Source organism: Bos mutus, chromosome 11 (genome assembly GCF_027580195.1).
Source record: "Bos mutus isolate GX-2022 chromosome 11, NWIPB_WYAK_1.1, whole genome shotgun sequence".
In the NCBI taxonomy this organism is placed as follows: Eukaryota; Metazoa; Chordata; class Mammalia; order Artiodactyla; family Bovidae; genus Bos; species Bos mutus.
The window spans coordinates 24,839,699-24,860,730 of NC_091627.1; the positions used below are offsets into that span (position 1 = coordinate 24,839,699).

General features: G+C 42.3%; 1 protein-coding gene across 4 annotated transcripts in view; it reads right to left on the reverse strand.

Annotated features, from left to right (window-relative positions):
- Positions 1 to 261: 261 nt before the first annotated feature.
- Positions 262 to 21,032, reverse strand: part of CYRIA (CYFIP related Rac1 interactor A) — a 102,482-nt gene continuing 81,711 nt past the window's right edge. For 3 of the 4 annotated variants that reach the window (XM_070379141.1, XM_070379144.1, XM_070379142.1), the window contains exons 4-12: positions 16,733 to 16,854; positions 15,395 to 15,500; positions 13,006 to 13,142; positions 12,461 to 12,538; positions 12,169 to 12,285; positions 12,001 to 12,080; positions 10,457 to 10,583; positions 5,932 to 6,002; positions 3,555 to 4,522 (exon numbers count right to left, since the gene is read on the reverse strand). In XM_070379141.1, the coding sequence (XP_070235242.1) occupies positions 4,444 to 4,522; positions 5,932 to 6,002; positions 10,457 to 10,583; positions 12,001 to 12,080; positions 12,169 to 12,285; positions 12,461 to 12,538; positions 13,006 to 13,142; positions 15,395 to 15,500; positions 16,733 to 16,854 (917 nt within the window). In that variant the 3' untranslated portion in view covers positions 3,555 to 4,443. Of the gene's footprint in view, positions 3,531 to 3,554; positions 4,523 to 5,931; positions 6,003 to 10,456; positions 10,584 to 12,000; positions 12,081 to 12,168; positions 12,286 to 12,460; positions 12,539 to 13,005; positions 13,143 to 15,394; positions 15,501 to 16,732; positions 16,855 to 21,032 lie in introns of those variants that run through there. The other variant, XM_070379145.1, reaches the window with a different exon arrangement.

Consider the following 21,032-nt stretch of genomic DNA (forward strand, 5'->3'; position numbering starts at 1 on the left):
GCATCTAGAGCTTCCCTGGTGTCTCATATGGTAAAGAATCTACCTGCAATGCAGGACACCTGGGTTTGCCCCTGGAGAAGGGAATGCTACCCACTCCAGTATTCTTGCCTGGAGAATTCCATGGACAGAGGAGCCTGGTGGTCTATAGTCCATGGGTTGCGAAGAGTCGGCCACAACTGAGCGACTAACACTTAGCACAGCAAGTATTCATGACTGTGTGCTTATTACCCACTCAACCTTGAACATCATATAAAAGAAGTGTATTTTTAAATATATGTACCAAACTTTAATTTTCATTTCACACTCAAAACTTCTGTACAAAAAGAGGCAAAGCAGGCAAAAAAATTACAATGACTTCAGCAAACAACATATGACAATTTTTAAACAGCTTTGTGTATGCAACAGGCTTTATAGATGTAGTGGGAAAATTGGGTTCCAAAGTTTTTGTTTCTTTAAGACAAAATTCCAATGTTTATTATTAACATCTACAAAAATTTGTAGCTGTCTGGGATACAAGATTGAATGAAAAGTCTCTGATGTCTACTGCACAGTTAGATCCCAAGACTGAGTAAGCTTCATTTTTCTTTTGAAGAAGCATGAAATTATTGTTACTTAAATGTGATAATGTATTAAAAACCTCAGTTTACCATTAATATCTTGATACAATGGTGGTGACTAGGAGCAAACACCGATGAAGCATGATATTAACTAATAGTTAAAGGATAGTATCCAGGAGTTTCTTTCTGGTTCTTAATTAAAACTCCAGCTCCAATGGGTCACCACAATTTAAAACATGGTCACTTTCTTTTTAAACTAATGTCTAGTGGCACATAAAACGTTTCCGAGAACAAAATTATAATGCCAAAGTAGCAGTGCATCTAAGAAATGTCATTTTCACCTTGTCACTTGCCCAAAAATAAATATCTGAATAATGGGGTACACTTTTATTTGAAAATTATGAGACCTCAAATATGAAATATAGCTAACATTGACATGGATACCGTGGCTAGCACTTTCCCCTGAACAGCTCATGGGTCCTGGACACACATGCATGCAGCATACAAAAATGTGATTGTTCAAGGACACCTGAAGGACAGCCTGTTAAAAGAATCTGTCTCCCACTATAGCTCTGGAGTGGACCCACGGCCCACCACCTGTTAGTGATCACAGACATTCAGTTAACCTGTCCTGCTGCTAATCGGAGGCAATAGTTCAGGCCCTGGGCTTTTGAGAGTCCATGTTCTGGTGAATCTTGGCTTTGAAACAAGGTGGCCTGGCTAAATTGGGGCAGGCCAGCAACTCCTCACCCCATATGTTTGGTCCCACTTGAGAGAAAGTCGAATTAAAAACTATAAATGTGCTCAACCATTTACTCTGCAAGTCCTTTCTCTGATATGGGAGGAAAATAGACCCTATGACAATAAATATTGAGTACTTCTACATTTCTAGTCTTGACAGTTGTTGCCCAAAGACAACATGTGGCTTCCAAGTAAAAGAAGCTGAGTATCTAATGAATTTGTTCACCCAGTGTTATCCCAACTTCTGGCTTCCTCTAGGGTTTTAGAATCCCTAGGTTTGGAAATGTCTTTGAAAGCCATTTAGTGCATTTCTGTTATGATGACAGAACCCTCATCCAACCAGCTGTACTTGTTCAGCTTGAAAAGCTCCAAGGAAAAGGGCTTTTCCTCTCTTTGTTGACTGACTGACATTTAGATGTAGACCAGGGAATCCGTTCTGCCACTGAATGGATTTGTTAAAAATAAAACCTAAATATGTCTCTCCTATTCTTAGAGGACTCAAGGGACTGCCACCTGGCTACCAAAATCCAGAAAGTAATGGTGTGACAGCTCATTCCTTGGGACAATGTCATCAAACCCTGATATACCAAACCCAACTTCTGGCATTATCATTCCCTGGGTAACTCTCTGCTTCCATCAGAAATAGGCAAGCAATTATACAGACCAGGTTGAATATTTAAAAGTGTCCAATATCACCCTATAGTATGTATGCATAGGCCACGTGGTGAAAAGAAAAGGACATGGAATCAGCAATGAGGCATCCTGGGTTCTAGTAGTACAGAGGGGTGATGCTGTTTGACTTCATCCTCACTGGAGACCAGAATAAATAGAAGATTTCCAAGATTCCACTCTAACCTCTGATCTGCAGACAGATAACCCTTGTCATATCGCTAATCATCAAGGCAAGGTGGGGTGATGCTTACCGGATTCTATTTACAAAGGAAGGATGAGAGAGTCAGTCTTCTTATTGGCTCATGGTCTTATAGGAGTATTGGAGGTTATCTATTTTATTTGCCCATTTTATAGATGAGGAAAGTGAGACACAGAGAATTTAAGTGAATTTTCCAAGTTCACTCTGAATCAACAAGTCTACCATTTAATCCCAGTACTCAGGCTCGAGTTTATACATTGTAACAAGCTGGCAGTTAGTCCTGGAGGAGCTGTCTTTTAAATATCAGGTAATCAGAAAATAAAAATCTCCTCTCTAAATTCCCCAAGCTTTCTGATAACTAGTTAAGTTCTAGCTAGATCTTTGCTGCCACATGAATGGTCCCCAGAGGCCATGGCTCCTATTAGGAGGAGTTGTGTGCCCAGCACTCCACAGACAACTGGAACATTAGCAACCTCACCCACAATTTTAACCAGAGCTCCACTTTCCTGGTCCTGGAGACAGAGGGTTGAAGCAGAGAGATGACTGCCACTGTTGCTTGGATGCCCTTCTTCCCCACCTGTCCCCACTTCCACGACAGTCACCAGCCCAGCCACAAGAGTGCATCTTTCTATTCTCCTTTCTCCTCCACAAACTGATGCAAACATGCTGATTTTTTCCTCTTGAAAAATGGAAAGGGAATGTTACAGGGTATAAATCAAAATAGGAAGAGAGAATGCTGAGAAATAAAATAGGTGCAAACAGAAAAGTTGATGGGTGCTGTGCCTTCTGAGGAAAGAGAGGGGGTGTGCTGAATTCCAGACACTGGGGCTTATATCTCCACTGGAATTTTTCTTTTCTGGGGTTCCCCCTGTCTCTCTGTCAGGATAACAGTTGTGTTTCTTGTAGCTGGGCTGACCCAGGAAATCAAACTCTTTGTGTTTCTCTAACTATACTTCCCAGAGAGATCAATTTAATCTAGAATTAAAACATGACCACAAACTGTTGGGAAGTTCTGATTGTTACAGGCGTAAGGAACTCCAGTAGCAAAGATCAACGTCTCCAAATTCTGCCTTTTGGAGAAGGGGTTTTTGTTTTAGACATCGAAGGTAAGGCTCTCCAGTCAATTTATGATCTCTGGGTTGAGTCAGTCAGGATACAAATGAAGGTCCATATATTTCAGTGACAAGAAGGAAACGGTTATGTAAATACACAAGTATTAACATCAATCTGTATTAAATTATGTAAACATATACATCTTCTGAGGTCAGTTCAAAGATCCTCTTCATTGAGCAAGGCTTTACTGAAGCATCGCTCGAATCTGTTTGGAAGTCGATTCATCATTCAAGTGCTTTGTAGTGAACCTGGATGGAAAGAAAATGACGGCAGTCAGTGTGCAAACAGTGTGCAAACAGTATGCTCTGAGAAAGCTTTGATCAGAGTTGTCAGCTCATCTTTGGCTTGAGAGGCACAGCTGATATTTAGAAATCAAACTTGGCATCCATTCTTTACACAAAGAGCCACACTTCAGTGTCCAACTTAGTCTCAGATTTAATATTCAATCCTTCCTTCCAAAGAAGTTTATATTTTGGTTATTAAACAAATAGATCTTCTACCTAATCAAATAATTACATGAAGGAGAAACAAGCAATCTCGTTTTCCAGGGAGACAGATTTCACGTGCTTGAGTGCAGGCTCTTGGCACACCTCCTGAGTCACCGATTGTAAAAGCTTGGTTTGCATATAGCAACACTGTTGTTGCTGTTTAGTTGCTAAGTCATGTGTGACTCTTTTGCCACGCTATGGACTATAACTCACAGGCTCCTCTGTCCATGGGCTTCCCCGGGCAAGAATGCTGGAATGGGTTGCCATTTCCTCCACCAGGGATCGAACCCACATCTCCTGCACTGGCAGGAGGATTCTTTACCACCCAGTCACCATAACAACATTATCCAACTCTCTAGTTACTGTTTTCTCCTTTTGTGAGAGTGCTTATCCTCATTACCACCGCAGGGGGGCACTAAGGCAGACCCATATAGGAAAGAAAAGTGGTGTAATGTGTATCTTCACATTTACTGGTCATGAAAAGGAAGGAAAGGAAAATTAACATGTAGTAAAATCTTGACTGTGTTCCAAGCACTGTGGAAGTTTTTATTTCACTCACACTCACACTAACTCTTTGCAGGACAGGTTATTACTTCCATTTTACAGATGAGCAAACTGAGATTTAGAGATGTTAAATGACCCATTCCAGATGACAAATACAACAATGCATGATTTATGAACAATTTGTGGTTTCTGATGTGGATCCAGGTCTGGCTGCCTCAAAAGTCTGTACCCTCTGACCATCACAGTGCCTAGAAGAGACACAAAATGCCAAGAACTCAGTGGAACTTGCAGTCTACCACAGTGCCCTGGTCTCCAAGCCTTGCTTAACAGAATGACATTGGACTTCCCTGATGGTCCAGTGGTTAACCTTTCAATGCAAGGGGCGTGGGTTCGATCCCTGGTTGGGGAGCCAAGATTCCCACACAACTCATGGCCAAAAAACCAAAACATAAAACAGAAGCAATATTGTCATGAATTTAACAAAGACTTAAAATGGTCTGCATCAAAAAAATCTTAAAAAAAAAAAAGTCAGAAGCCAAAAGTTTTCTTAGTGAGTGTGGAAAGTCTGCCTTCTATGAAATGGGCATCAATGGAAAAAAACCTTGGTTTACCCACAGAATTTGAAAGACTCTTAGGTTAATGCTACATCTGTTCTGAAGAATGGTGACTTAGCAGCTGCAGCAAAAAGGATCAGCCTCAGTGTATAATTTATTCATGTCATGTGCATCCGAGTTTCTTCCTTTATTAGATGGGGATAATAGATCTTACCATTCTGACTTGTGATGATTAAATGAGAACATGAAACATACATGTTGTACATCATAGAGTATCATTGCTTCATTTCACTTATTGAACATTCACTACATGAATGGTATTGAGAGGAACAGAGGGAAATCACCAATGACTAAGACAGCAGGGGCCATAAACTTTTCCAGATGGCAATCCAATTGGCCTGATTCAACAAACTATATAGATGTGTCACAGCTAAACAAATAAGAGTCCTGCCCTGCAGTGGATTAAGTGCATGTGTCCTTGGGAAGAGCAGGTGCTTTAGCATGGCTCAGGAGCAGTGAGGAGCTGTCAGGGGCATTGGCCAGATACAAGGGCATCCAGACAGGGGAGCAGGGTTCTCAGTATTGGCAACTCCACAGATGCCTCATGCAGGGACCTTCAGAACAAACCCACAAACCCAAAATGGATGCCTGAGCCCCTATCCCAGCAATTAAAATTAATCTGGTCTGGGTTGGACCCAAGCATCAGTGTTGGCAAAAGCTACCCACCTAATTCTCATATGCAGCCAGGTCTGGGGAGCAGGGGTGGAGGGGGAAGTGAGACCCAGGAGGCTTCTTCTCCTGACAAGTCCCCACCAACCACAAAGCAGTGTGGCCAGGATCTGGTCTTTGACCTGCAGGGTCACCCAGACCAGGGTTTAATCTTGGCTCAGCCATCTGCTGTGAGAACTTTTGCCAAGTGAGTTGACTTCTCTAAATTTCGGTTTCTTCCATCTGTGAAAAGGGGATGATAAAAATGGGGCTGACCTCAACATGTGTTAACAGACGTAAGAGGTTAAGCTTGGTGTTTTTAGCCCTTGGACCCTAGCAGCATCTAAATTAGCAGTGGATCTGAAGGGTTGCTACCCCACAGGGCTGAAGCTCACCTGAGGGCATTCAGTAGCCCCTCCACACTGTCTGGGGCCTGTTCCTTCAAAACCTTTATGCAGCCTTTCATCTAGGAAGAGAAAGTACAAGATTTGGTTAATACCTTAGCAATTCTGCCCATCATAGTATCTGTCCATAACAATATCTGCCTGTAATAATACTACATTGTTTGTGTTCATAGAAAGCAAATATTGAAATGACCAATAAACCTTCCTCCTCCGTCGGGCCAGTGAGTTGCTTCTGTGGGTTTCTAGAAGCTTCTGTCAGTTTTCATATTATACCACAATTGAATATCTTCTGTGTCTGGCCTTTGGAGACAAAGACTTGAGACTGATTTTCTTGTCTTGGACACCAGAGCCAAGAGCAGAGCTTCTCTAGTCTGTGCTCAGGGGAGGCTGACCAAATGAACTGCAAACCTGATCATTTTACACCACCCTCTGCCCAGAATGCATTTCCTCCTTTAGTTGTTTGACCGGTAATCTCTTTAAAACTTTTTTAGGACTCAGCTGGAGCGCACCAACACCAGGAAGCCTCTTCTGATCTCATTACCTTCACCAGGTAGAAGTAACCACCACATATTTGTATCCCTAATAGTACACTGGCATTTCTCAGAGAACCTTAAGAGATCTTAGTGCTCAGGTTAATTTGTCTCCCTCCCCAGGCCAGGAGAGGGCCAGTAAAGGACAACAGTTAGGAATACGAAGCACATGGAGGCAGAATGCCTGGGTTTCATCCATCCTTCTTTATTTAGCATCTTCCTAAACCGGGTAAGTTTCTTAGCTTTTTGTGTCCTTGCAATATAATTTATTCATCATTTGGGAAATACATGAAAGCTAAATCTACATCTTAATAGATCACATTATATTACTCATATACGGGAATTTTTTTGGCAAAGGAAGAATCCTTCTGGAAAGAATACAGTCAGTCATTTTAAACTCACAGATATTCATGCACTGATTGGGTAAACAGTACTAAGGACCTCTCTTACAATGGTCACTTAGAAAATGTTTTTGTAGGCTGAAAGCTTTTCCCCAAAGACTGGATAAAGCTTGTTGGATTGATGGGGGCAGCCTGAAGCACAGGGCTTAGAGTCATTTGGGGGTATGCTTAGCCTCATCCAAAAAGAATGTCGTGGTCAATCAGAGATGCCTGTCACAGGTGCAGGATGGGGACAAGCACAGGATGAAGAGATTCAGTCCCTCTCCCAAGAGAGCTCAGAGCCCAGTGGGAGAAGAGAGACAAACAGCTCCTTGTCATCCTTTGATATGTGTTCTTGTAAAAAGTGCCCAGGGAGAAATGGGGACACAGATTAGAAAAGAGGCAGAAGTGTGGTGGATACTCTACGGGAATTTCTAGTTCGATCTCAGGCTGATAAAAGCCTGGGGTGTGACTAACAAGACACAGTCAGAGATGCATTCTGGACCATATTCAACGTGCGTTTAACAACATGTTCAGGACTTGAGGCCTTGACCTGTGGAAAATACCCTTGATAGGTGTTCAACGATCTAATAATGCGGTTAATACTGCAAGGGATCTGAGGAAGTAGAGCTGGAGATGGGAGGCCTGGTGGGAGCCCCTGAGAGTGAGGGCGTGAGTGACGGTGTGAGGGAGAGCATGAGTGAGCTTGTGAGAGCGGCAGTAGGCACAGAGCGTCAGGGCGAGATGAGAGGATGCGCTGAGGTCCAGGCCACAGGACTTGGTGTCTGAGGAGGTGTGAAGGTGAAGAGCGAAGAAGACTGTTCCTAGGTTCTGCGGAAAAACCCCAGGTTTGGCTTTGACCCTGAGTTGAAAGGAGGTGAAATACCTGAGACAGGAGCCCAAGAGGAGGAGCAGGTCTGTGTGAAAGTGAGAACCTTTGATTTGAGGCTGGCCATACCTCATGTGTCCAGAGGAGGTGGGGGTCTGGGATTCTGGGTGAGGTGTGGGCTGGGGACCGGGCTTAAAGAGTGATACTGTATTGGATCGCTCCATGTAGTTTTAAGGAAATCAGTTGAAAATGCCACCTCATTCCAGCCTGCATCCCTCACACCCACGAACAGGATCTGTTCTCTAAATGATGACCAACCCTCTGGGCCGCCATGACTCTGCTGGGATGAATCCTCTGCTCGGAGTACTCTTCCTTCTCTCCGTCCACTTGGTAAGATTCCCCAGATCCACCTGAAACATCGCCCTCTTTCTCTGCCTCTCTACAGAAGGAATTTCTCCCTCATCTGGGTGTCTAGAGCTCAGTACTTCCATTTTGGGCTCCAGAACACGTTCTCTGTAAGGACAGGATCTAGTTCATTATCTGCTTCTTCATAGTTGATGCTGATACCCTGAGGGTTTATAAACCCCGTGCCTGTAACTGCTGACTTCGAAGCAGACTGGTATCTGGAAGGAGAGCCTTTATGTCATCAGAGAAAAATGACCCATTATATAGTATACATACTGTGCTCTGTAAACCTGAAACTTTCTTAGAGACATGGGTGAGCTTCAGTACAAGCAAGCCATTCTTAGTGAGACCAACTTGAACAAACAGACTTCATCAGGAATGGGGAGGGTTAGAACTAACATCATATAATGTTTACAGCCTCCACAGAAAGAGTCAGTGAATGACAAGCAAGGACGAGCTTTTTTTAAAAGTTAAGGCTACAAGACATAATGGTACTCAGTGTATTTTTAATTATTGACTCTCTGACAAGTTAACAAATGGCTGTGGTAAATGAGAATGTCCTATGAGTACCAGGTAATAAATTCAATCCATATTCAAATGATATTCATGGGTTATTAATAGAGCTATTTATGCTCAATCTATAGCATAAAAATGTTAAAGCCTCACGAAGAATACAGTAAAATATTTATTGGTATGGAAAAAACTCTGTAATATACTGTTATGCAAATTAAATGTTTTTAAATAACAATTATAGCAGGGTGCTAATCTGTTAAGTATTAATACATACACACAGACACCCAAACATCTATATAAAATTAAGGGACAAACATATGTGACATATTGATGACACATGATGTCCATGGTGAGGTTACCACAGATATCTTTAAAGTTCTGTATATTAATTTCCTTTATTTCCCCAAATTTTTATATAAATATTTATTTTCTTGAGAAATAAAAATAATTATATTAAAAATAAGGAAAACTCTATGGAGAACTATGGCTAGCTATGTATGCTAGGAAGCCAGAACCTCAACATGAGTAAACTGAATTGTATTATAAACTGAAAAATTTTCTTACACTCTTCAGACTCACAGCCCCTCTGGGCATCTGGACCTTCTGTCTGCACAGAACTAGAGCATCAAAGATGCTGCTGTCTATGCATGAATGAGCCTAGAGTGTGCATACCCCTACTTAGCTGTTTCAGAATAAGTTAGTACCAAAAGGTGCTATTCTGTACTTAAAAGGTTTTAAATTAATACAGGGATACATTGCTGGGTGCTGCTGCAGGCAAACACTGGGCTGAGAGGAGTGTCTTTATCTCACAGTCAACAGGAAATCACTTGCACACCACCATCATTTGTTTTCCAGTCCTATTCATTCACTCAGCAAAAATTTTATGAGCACTATGCTCCATGGACCAAAGACACTGTTAGGCAATGGAGTGGGCATCAGGTGTATACATCCTGGTCTCCGCTCTTGTCAACAAACTCAGAATCTGTGTTTGTTGTTTAGTTGCCAAGTCGTGCCCAACTCTTTGTGACGCCATGGGCTACAGCTCACCAGGCTCCTCTGCCCATGGGATTTCCCAGGCAAGTATACTGGAATGGGTTGCCATTTCCTTCTCCAGGGGATCTTCCCTACCCGGGGATCAACCTGTGTCTCCTGCACTGCAGGCAGATAGATACTTTATTGTGGAGCTACCAGGGAAGCACCAGAGTCTGTGAAGGAGTTAGAAAATCCAAAATGGCGGGCGCTCTGGGGCCGGAGGAGAAGCAAGGCTCTACTCCATGCAGGGTGCGGGAGACGTGCTCCACATGAGGGGACATGTGAGGAGTGTCTTAAAGGAATCCCCCTACCAGAGAAGAGGCCGGGCGCTCTGGGCAGGGCTCAAGCATAGTCCAAGGACAAGAAAAAGCATGAGAATCAGGTGGTGCTCTCTGCTGGGCAATGGGACAGGAAGTTGGAACGTTGTTTGGGATTTGACCATGGTGTCTTGTAATCCAGTTATCTCCTAATGCTTTTCACGCTGAGATACATATATACAAGTAAATACGTATATGGCACGTGGAAAAGCTGAAGGGCAGCTAGCAGCTAAGTGACTGCTCACCCCTCAGCCCCTCTACAAGCTGAGGGGATCAGCGTCTCCATTCTCTTTCTGTGTCTTTGAGGTTGGATGCATTTGTTGTATGCCCGTGAACAGGACTGGACTTTTTGCTACAAGGAGAGATGCCCTGATGGATTTGCAACAGGGAGAGCTCACTCATGGGCAGTTGGTGGGGGGTGGACGGAGGGGAGGGAGAGAGAGAAGCAAGGTCTGTTTGGCGACATTCACGAGCCCCTACTGGGAAATCACCTATCATAACTGTTCTTACATCGATCTTGGATGTCTTGCAGAAAGCTCCCACGGGATGCACATGGTCGTACAGGATGATGACCCCCACCATGACCCTCATGCAGAACATCAGCGTTTCTTCACTGGTAAACCTACTCCTGTATTCCCTGGAAGAGAGGAGAAATGGCAGAGGTGTTACTTCCGTGACAGATCCATTTGTTTTTGGCTCCACAACTGGCTAGTTTAGCCTCCTCCAATCCTCTCTTGAGAACAATCCTAGACCTGCAAGAACCAGGTTAATAAGCTCTTAAAGAAACTGGCGATGATAATTCTCCTTGAATCTATCCAACCAGTGTGAAAACAAGGTAAATTGGAGGGCAGTAAATTCTCTTCTCTTCTGCCCTTAGCGAGCCAGCTCATCACATATAAAACCCCCCCACCCATCAATCATGAATATTTTATAGCAGGTCTCTCTGGCTGTCCTAGATTATAGAGAATAATGGCTTCATTATGGAGAAAACGAATCAAGCTCATTTCTATAGAGCAGCTACTGCGTCGCCAGTCAGGGTAACTTCCTTTGTTAAGATACAGGCTGCAGATTGAATTAGATTGGCAAAGATACCTAAAAGAGATTACACACCATTCATTGGGTTGAGAGTATTTGTGGAGCTTGAATTCTGTTCCCTTACCTTGACAGGGTCATTGATGATTCAGATAATTCAGGCCAATTCTAGAGGCTTTCTTAACATCAACTTCATTCTGACTTGGCTCCACAATGATGATGATTATTTCCATCTTGGAATAAATATTGACTTAAATATAAATGAAATATCTGGAAGGAATGCCTCTTACATTTGAACAGAGCATCACATTTTAGAAGGCACTCTTGATGCCTGTGGCACTCCCAAACTTTCTGCCTTGTAGATGGCATTATGGGGATCTCATCAGGTGAGGAAACCAAGGTCAGACCACTTGTCAGTGGGCACAGAAGGGGCTACAAAATAAATAGAATAAGGGGAAACCTGACACTGGAGTGAAGATTTCCTCATTACCATACTGCCTCACCTCAACAACTCAAGCATTTTTAAAATCTAGCAACTAATTTAAGTACAAAGAAACTGCCACATGCCTGAGAGAGAGATTTTCATTATCATTTTTATAATAGTCTTACCAGTTCTACTCTTGGTTTTAAATATTCTCTCAAATCTTTTCTCCAGCATACTTATATCGTCTCTCAAATCTTTTCTCCAATATACTTATAACAATACCCAGTCATTTAACTCAATCCACCATTTGATCTGCATACAACTTCTCCTGCATCTTTGATTCAAGTTTTGATTCTGCCATCTAACAAGCCATGCGATCTTTGGGAAGATGTCAGTTAACCAATTTCAGCCTTGTCTTCCTTAGCTTTAAGATGGGGATAACTACACCTATCACCAGAGTTCTTTATGAAATTAATTCAGTTAATATATAAGGAAATGTTGACGTGCTAACCCAAACGTTAGAAGCGGTCATCACCACCATCATCACTGTTAGAGATACGTGAATTCTTGACATGGATACACCTCTGATTTAACTTACGGAGTTTCCAGCATGACTTTACAAACACTTGTCATCGTACTGAGGCAGTCTGTGGTGTTCTCTATTGGCAGGGTTTTGTTCTAAATGGGAGACACAAAACGTGTTAGCCTGTTAGCAGCTTTGATGGGCAACTGGGCGGAAGGCACTTTGTTGCTCAACATCACTTACTTCGGAGACAAAGTGCATGGTGGCGTTGCTGAGGGTTTTCAGCATCGGCGTGGCTTCTGCGTAGAACAGGGACATTCGATTGGCCATCTCATTGTTGACTTCATTCTCAATGTCTAGCTGATGAAAAGAAGATGAGAAGATGCGATTGATAAAGAGACGGTCAACAGCTCAAATTGTGTCTTCTGGAAAATGAATCACAAAGGCTCTGTCTTCTCCCTGTGCCCCTCCTGATGCAGAAATTAAAAGAGATCTGGAACCTGGGGCTGTCGACCCAGGAGATCCAGGGACTCACATGCATGTTGTTGATGCGATTGCGACTGATGGTCCTTCTGTAGTAGCTGAAGTCATTCTGAATAGCGGGGTTCCTCATCTGAAGTTCAGAAAAGAGGAAAGAAGGTCATTTCTCAGCATCAGAGGGGGGTTATTTACCCAAAATCCAGGCAATATATTTTGTACAGATACCAGGACTTCTCTTTGTTACCCAAGAGTTAAAACAACTTTGGGTTAAAAATAGACTCAGAGCTTCATTATTTAAGAATACACCCTATTTTTACCCTAGGCTAGATTTTAGGGAAAGCACACTTGCTTCCAAAGAGGAACAGACACTTGAGATGTTTTCTCTGGTTGTATTTGGCAGATTTTGAATTTCCACATACAAACCACCATCGTAAATCACTTTGACCACAAGGAGTGTGAATTCTTACCACATTACATGTCTCTTGGGGAAAGGAGCTACTTCCCTCATCTTTTTTCCCCACCCCACAGCCCTGCAAAGCACCTGGACATGCAGGTGCTCAGTGTGAATCTGGTAAATTGTCCAAGCGCACATGGCCTAACCTTCAGCTCATCGAATCGAAGGGTGAAATGCAGAATTTCCGCGAATTCCTTGGCCAGGGCCTGCTCCCGCTCCAGGTGCTGGGTTGGTGTGTAGGGTGGACAGGTCAGAGATTCCAATAAACTCTGAAGAGCTTTTTCTAAAAGTCAAAGGGATACATACATATTTGAGGTGGACCACAGAGATTTTTCAAAAAGCCCAATTTGCAGCCCCAGTTGACATTCTCAGAGATGACCTGTGTGAGTCTTTCCTCTCCACCTTTCCCCCACAGAACAGTGTGAAATGTGATGTGTGTGGATAAGGAGGAAAAGGACCCCCCCTGCCCTCCATGCCTGAGAAGGCTGCCTCCACTGCAGAACTGACCCATGGTCCCAAAGCTCAGCTGGACCCTCCCATGTTCAGCTGTTCCAAATCCTAACACTGTAGAAAACCACAAATAGGATTTTGTGGTTGAGATGGATGAGACAGCCATCCATGGATGGATGAGACAGCCATCCATGACCCAGGATGAGATGAGGTGGCCCTGAATGCATGGGTTACATTGCTTGCTTTGCAGGGAGAGACTTCCAGTCCACACCAGCCCTTCTCTGCAATGACACTCTTAGCAAATCCCAGGAATATTTTTCTGCAAACCTGCTGCCATATCTACCTCCATTACTATCCTGAAAACAGTCTCATTACTCTCACTTGTCTGTTTCTAAACCTTCCTTCCTGCTTTTTCTTCAATATATTTTTCTTGGCATCAAGTCATTTTATCAATCCTCTAGAGAAGAGGTAGGCAAACTCTGGCCCACAGGCTAAATCAGGTCCACAGTCACTTTTTCTTGCAAATAAAGTTTTATTAAAACACAGCCATGCTTCATTAATATTTTCATTCTGTGCCACAATGGCAGGGCTGAGTGGCTGTAACAACGATAGGATAGCCCACAAGCCTAAAATATTTATTATCTGGCTCTTTACAAGGGTTCGCTAGTGCTGATTTTATCATCCCCAGAGGTCTTTTACAGTTTCTTTCTGAGGACATCACTAGCATTTTCTATCTACAGAAACACACTGTCTTCTGAGGCAGCCCACTTGACCTTGGTGGATCTTTTTCCGTCTGCTGAGCTGACACTTGGCTCCTTATGATTTCAGTTCAAGGGGTCTAGACACACACTTTGAGGAAACTGAGAAGTCGATCCCTCTTCAACCTGAGAGTCTTCAGGAGCTCTTTTTGAAAAACTGGTTCAGTTCATTGAACTATTCCCTTGGAGTCTCAGTTTCAAGTTCTCTCAACATCACGGCTATTATTCCCCCAGGGTACTTTACTTTCTCTGTTTAATTCCTAAAATGTAGCACTCACTTATGGCAGAAGTAGAATAAAACATGATCACACACTTCCTAAAGGAAATCAACCCTGAATACTCATTGGAAGGACTGATGCTGAAGCTGAAGCTCCAATACTTTGGCCATCTGATGCAAAGAGATGACTCTTTGGAAAAGACCCTGATATTAGGAAAGGTTGAAGGCAGGAGGAGAAGGGGACGACAGAGGATGAGATGGTTGGATGGCATCACCGACTTGATGGACATGAGTTTGAGCAAACTGCAGGAGACAGTGAAGGACAGGGAAGCCTTGCGTGCTGCAGTCTATGGGGTCGCAGAGACTCGGACATGACTGAGCGATGGAACAACAGTAAAACCCCCTTCCTCATTCTAGACATATCATACGTTTTAACCAGTGAAACCTCAGATAGCTTTACTGTTGGGAGAGGGGTTATATCATATCAGTGGTCACATGGAGACTACTGTCAACCAGACTTGATTTTACTCTGAACTCTGCAAAGCCATCCTGTACCTGCACAGAGTTGGTTTTGTTTTTTTTTTTTTTTTTTTTTGTTTTTAAGCTTAAGAAAAGAACATTATATTTGTCTTTCTTATATTTTGCTATATTATTGGGTTGGCTAAAAAGCTCATTTGGGTTTTTCTGTGCTATCATCTGGAAAATTCAAATTAACATTTTTTGGCCAACCAAATAAATTTAACACATGATTCCAGCCAACCAACTTCTTTTTGGGTTAGCAGGTAACATGGATTTTCCAACTTCTCTGTCCTTTGGAAATGTGATCAGACAGGGTAATACTGTTAAGAATAGAACTTAGCTGAGAACAAAACCAAAGGAAGACCCATTAGTAAAGACACTCGAAACATGCCAATAAATGCAGGGGAAGAAACTCTGAGGCATGTTGTCAGAAATGGACCTGACCGCTGTTTTTGTATTTGAGTGGCCTCTGATGATGCACAAGAGTGGATGTGGGGCAGTTTCCAATCCCCTGAGCTTTTCCTGCTACTTTCTCAAATACCATCACAGAGTTTCACAAGAGGGACATGAAAATCATAAACACATACTCACCTAGCCTGATGGAAAACTCATAAAATCTCTTCAGTCTCACGACTAAAGGACACACTGCATTCCAAGCTTTTTCCTGAAGCTGAATGTCATTGGGATTTTGGATGGCCTGCCAAAACACGATGGAATTTTCTGCTTAAAAAGAAGCGGTAGGCTCCACGTCAAAATGACTTAAGATTGAGAAAGAATTTGAGTTAAAAAAAAAAAAATTCCTGCTGTCTTTTGCTAATGTATACTGCCTAAATCAGTTCATGGAAGTATTGTCCAAGATGCTCAATTAGGATGGTGATTTTAGCACTTGAACATAATGCAAATGGCTCAACAATTAGACACCATGTCATTTGACTCACTTCTTGTATCTTCAATGCAAAAAAAAAAAAAAAAAAGCATGTCTAATTGGAAGCAATTCAGATCTCCTCCATGACCATTTGATTCTTCTAAAGTAGAGCTAGTGCTCATTATGAAGTGCAGATTTTGTAGATGTTTTCCTTTCTCTATAATATGTATTACATTCCTGACAGTCTGAGATGGTACCTAAATTGCCTAAATTAAATGGTGACCCTTAAGTAGAAAAATAACCTCTTAATAGGCTGCTACTTTCTTTGAAATGCTGTTTTGCTTGGGTTTCAGCAGTTTGAGGATTATGATGCTAGCGGCATTTTATTGTTGTTGCTATGTCTTGGTTTTTTTCAGAAAATGGTGATGGCAATGTGTGTGTGTGCTGATACTTCCACAAAGCTAATTATTTCAAACAAAAGGAGTGTGAGGTTTCTTGCCTTGAAGGCATGACAAACTCTCAAAAGCCACACTGCCATTTTTTTTGTTGTTTTGGTCACTGTTTTCTTTTTCCTGCACTTATTATTTTGATCTTACACATCATTTCAGGATGACAGATGAGCAGGCTCCTTAAGGGAGGTTGTTTATGTCTCTTGATTGTGATAGTCATGAAACCTGCCAAAAATCATTACAAAATGTTGGAAAGTTCACATACACCCAGACTTCATGACTCATATTTCAACTACCGTTCACAGATTTCATGTTTCTCTTATACGAAGCAACATATTGACAAATTATTGTTTAAATGTAAGTCCCACAATTTCAAACGCATGTCAGAGGAGAGAATGGCTTGCACTTTACATGGTGCACAGCACTATGTGCTCAGATCAGTGGACTTGAATAAAAGGGACCATTCATACATTTTTAAGGACACATTACCCTCCTTGTTCTTCCTGGTATGCTAGGAAAAACTAGGGCTATTACTTAATCTTGCTGTGTGTGTGCGTGTGTGGGTTTCCCTTCTCCACCAAGGGCGTTGTCAGCTTAGTGTTATTATTGGCATACATCTCGGATCTCTGGCCCTGCGCCCTTGTACGCCTGCAGGTCTGCGAGGATGCTCTCGGAATCCTGGAGCACGGCGCTGATCTGGTTCCATATTTCCCTCTCTCCTTCTGTGGGCTGGGCATCTAGGCAGACAGGAAACCAAGAGACACAGAGGCTTGTGTTTATAAACAGCCTGGGAAGAGGCTCGGCATTCAATTCTACCCGCTAGACAATCCTATGTGACTCCTGCAGGCATGGTATTTCCTCTTTAACATAATAAGGTGCAAAGAAATGAAAACTAACAGAAGATCTGGCCATTACTGAGTTCAAAATAGTTACAAATATTTCACTCACATCTAACAAAGATTGTTGGAATCATTGTGCATGCGCAGTCGCTCCATTGTATCTGATTCTTTGAGATCTCATGGACTGTAGCCCACCCGGCTCCTCTGTCCATTTGATTTCCCAGGCAAGCATACTGGAGTGGGTTGGCATTTCCTTCTGCAGGGGATCTTCCTGACCCAGAGATCAAGCCCATGTCTCCTGCAGTGCAGGTGGATTCTTTACCACTGAGCCACCTAAGAAGCCCATGGAATCATTGTAGGCACCCCTTTATTTGTATAGATCACTTTTTTTTTTTTGCACATATACTATGTGTCAAGTGGTACACTGGGTGATAGAAAGAATAAACATTACCTTTTGGGATCCAATTCTAATATTTAATAGAAGCTATTGTGACTGAAAGTCTGTGAATCTGAGTCTAGATGGGAAAGTAGTCCCCCCTTATATTTCCATACTAAAAAACACTTAAGATTTTCTGTAATTAATCCTTCAGAGCTATGGTATAGGTGTATCTTTGCAGAACATAGTGATGTAGAAAGCAATGGAGTTCCTTTTTGAACATGAGCTCAAGAAGTGCAGAGAGTTCATTTTAAAGACTCCTGTACTGTTCATCTTTGGTCTTAACCATGAAACTTATCCACAAAAATAAGTAATGCATTTAAACTTAAATGCTGAAGAACAAATTCTAACAGTCACAGAGACATCCACTTAGTTCCTCAATGAATTCTGGCTTGTTTACATTCCTGGAGCCAATGTATGTTCTTGCCTGCAGGAATATTTTGTGAGGGCTGGTGGGTAGAAGTTGAATGGTGGTAAAGATAGGGTTTTATTTATCTCACAATGCCTATAAAATAGGTTTCTTGCCTGGGCTAGTTAGGAAATTAATCTCCATCTAAAACAAAGGCATTGCTAATACAGGAAGAGGACAGATGTCATCTCCTAAAATCTGTTTTTAAAAATCCAAGTCCTAAGGACTGAGTTCTCCCAGCAGACTTCACTAATGAAAGGGTACCTGCATGCGTGCTCAGTCACTTCAGTCATGTCCCACTTTTTGCAACCCTATGGACTGTAGCCCGCCAGGCTCCTCTGTCTATGGGATTCTCCAGGCAAGAATCCTGGAGTGGGCTGCCATGCCTTCCTCCAGGGGAATCTTCCAAAGCAAGATTCAAACTCGCGTCTCCTGAATTACAGGCTCATTTTCTTCCATAATTGGTTAGGCTTATTGCAAGCCCTAGGCTTTTCCACTTTTCTCTGTCAGGGAACTGAGTCATCTTTTCTTCTAGCTATTAATTAAGCCCTCGGTGTTGACTACATAGTCCCTGGCTTCTGGGCCAGGTTGCTGTAAGAGTCTAGAGGACTCAAATCACAAGTGGCATAAACTTCGAGACAGAAAGTACCAGCTGGGAGAAGCCCTAATCTGTCTGTCTTGGTTTTCAAATGGGAAAAGGACCATGTAACCCTAAGGGACATGTGGTCTTGGCCCATATCCCTAAGTTCATAATTCACCCCAGTTTGATCCCCCAGCTAAAAGAACAGACAGGACTAATAAGTGAGAATCTGATCCACAAGACTGTAAGACTCAGACCTTATTTGTCTCATTTGACACTGTATCTTCAGGATCTAACACAGTGCCTGGCACACAGTAATGGCAATAGAAAAATGGGCTGAATGATTGAAACATAGAGTCAAAGCTATGACTTTGCCAGTAGTCATGTACGGATGTGAGAGTTGGACCATAAAGCAGGTTGAGTGTCAAAGAATTGAGGCTTTCAAATTGTGTTGTGGAGAAGACTCTTGAGAGCCCCTGGACTGCAAGAAGATCAAACCAGTTAATCCTAAAGAAAAATCAAACCTAAATATTCATTGGAAGGACCGACACTAAAGCTGAAGCACCAATACTTCGGCTATCTGATGCAAAGATACTGATGATAGGAAAGATTGAAGGCAAAAGGAGAGGGGGTGATCGAGGATGAGATGGTTAGGTAGCATCACTGACTCAGTGGACATGACTTTGAGCAAATTCTGGAAGATAGTGAAGGACATGGAGGCCTGGCTTGCTGCAGTCCATGGGGTCGCAAAGAATCAGACACAACTTAGCAACTGAACAGCAATTCATATTGTTTTGTGATGGTTTTCCTGTTCGTCTTTGAATACCAAGCTATCTGAAGATAGGGCCTGGCTGCTTGTCCTCCGGGCTCCCATATGCCCTGCCCATTGGAGAAACTTACTAAACGTGTCATGTCTGTCTCAATGGATAAACGATGAAATTGACCATATGACAGAGAACACGGGTGTTGAGAAGCGGTGAAAAATATAAAGATCTTACTACTCCAGATCCTCTCCTCTGTCTTGTCTCCTGAAATGGCTTTACCACTGTTGCATGTCTCACTATCACCATGAAGACAATATGCATTTACCTATAATCAGACTGGCTATTCACACTTTAGTTAATGTGTTTTTAAATCCTCCATCATTTATCTATGGCCTCAACGTTTCCTCAGTGTGGTTAACATATTAATAGAATATTTGATGAGTGCAAAACTGCATTAATGTTATTGTCCTAATTCTAAAGCTGTTATTTCACTTTCTGGAATAGTCCTTTGAGAGACTTTGGGGTCTGCACTTTCGGCATTCTCCAAATTGAGATTCAGTTGGTCACCATGCTTTTAAAATGTATTGTGTCTTCAGATGTCAAGGAGAGACATCTTGAAAAAGACCCAGAAGAATTAGTGATTGGAAAGGTTACTATTTAACCTATCAGCAACCTCCTAGAGCATTTGCTGAGTGAACAGGAACTCTGAATTAAGGCTTCTGTTTTTCTATTTTTAAAGCAAAGATTGATCTTAAGTCAAAGGTACATACACACATTAATAATAATGATGATGATGGAAATGGGTCTCTGTTTCCAGTTCTAGCCAGTGAATTGTTTAGTGATGTTTCTTCTAAGAATCACATTCTAAATTCCTAATCATCACCAGTTATTTCATCGAAATTGAGGAGAATGGTTACAGAAAGCTGGACTGTTCCTGTCTAACAATGAAGCTGTTAAAAGTGCCTGTGATTTACACAGGCAATTTCAGAAACCAACACTTCTAGGAGCCCTGGAACAAGCCTCTCCAGGCCTTTCTCCAGGCAGTGATTTAAACCCCTATTCTAGCTGTTGTGGAAAGAATGAAAATGTATCATGTGCCCTGTGACCTTGAATACATACATTTATTGTCAAGAATTTGCTGAATTCCAAGTGCCTAGAATTTTTAATGGAAAAAGCACCATCTTATCAATTAAGAAAGTTCAACAGTATTCATTTTGTTTATAGGGGACCTATTTATCCTCCTTTGACTCAATTTCCCAGTGACAGTGGATATTAACTGTCAGCATTTTAGAGTCACCGGGGTCAGGGGGAGGTTTCGTGCCGGACTGTGATATTTACTGAGAGCAGAATTCTCGGCATTCCACTGTGCCGATGCAAAGCAAGGTGGCCACCAGCTTTGTTTGTCAGAAAGGAACATCTTTGGTGAACATACCCCAGGGCACAGGCGGCAGGGCTCAACCCTGAGCAAGGCTGTCAAATCAAAGAGTTCTTATCTTTGTAAATCAGCCAAGGATGCACTCTGTCTCCACAAGCCCGGGGAACACACACACCTACCCCTAAAGACCTATTCAAGACTGTGTGGAAAAGCTGACAGAGAATCAAACAAATTAACTGAAGAAAATGTGAACGGAAAACAATTTATTTGGAGATGTCTTTGGCTTTGAAGGAAGCCCTGGCATTTCATCAGTAGGATACATCCCTATCTCTGCACCCACCAGCTGTTGTATAAACACCAAAGACATGTAGAGTAGGAAGGGTTTGCCAAACCATAAATTAAATCCATAGCTCTCCTTCTCCACCCACTTCCTCATTTCACCCTTCACCCCTTCAGGATAAACTAGGAAGTGTAATAACTATTTAATATTAACATTATGTGTGTGTGTGTGT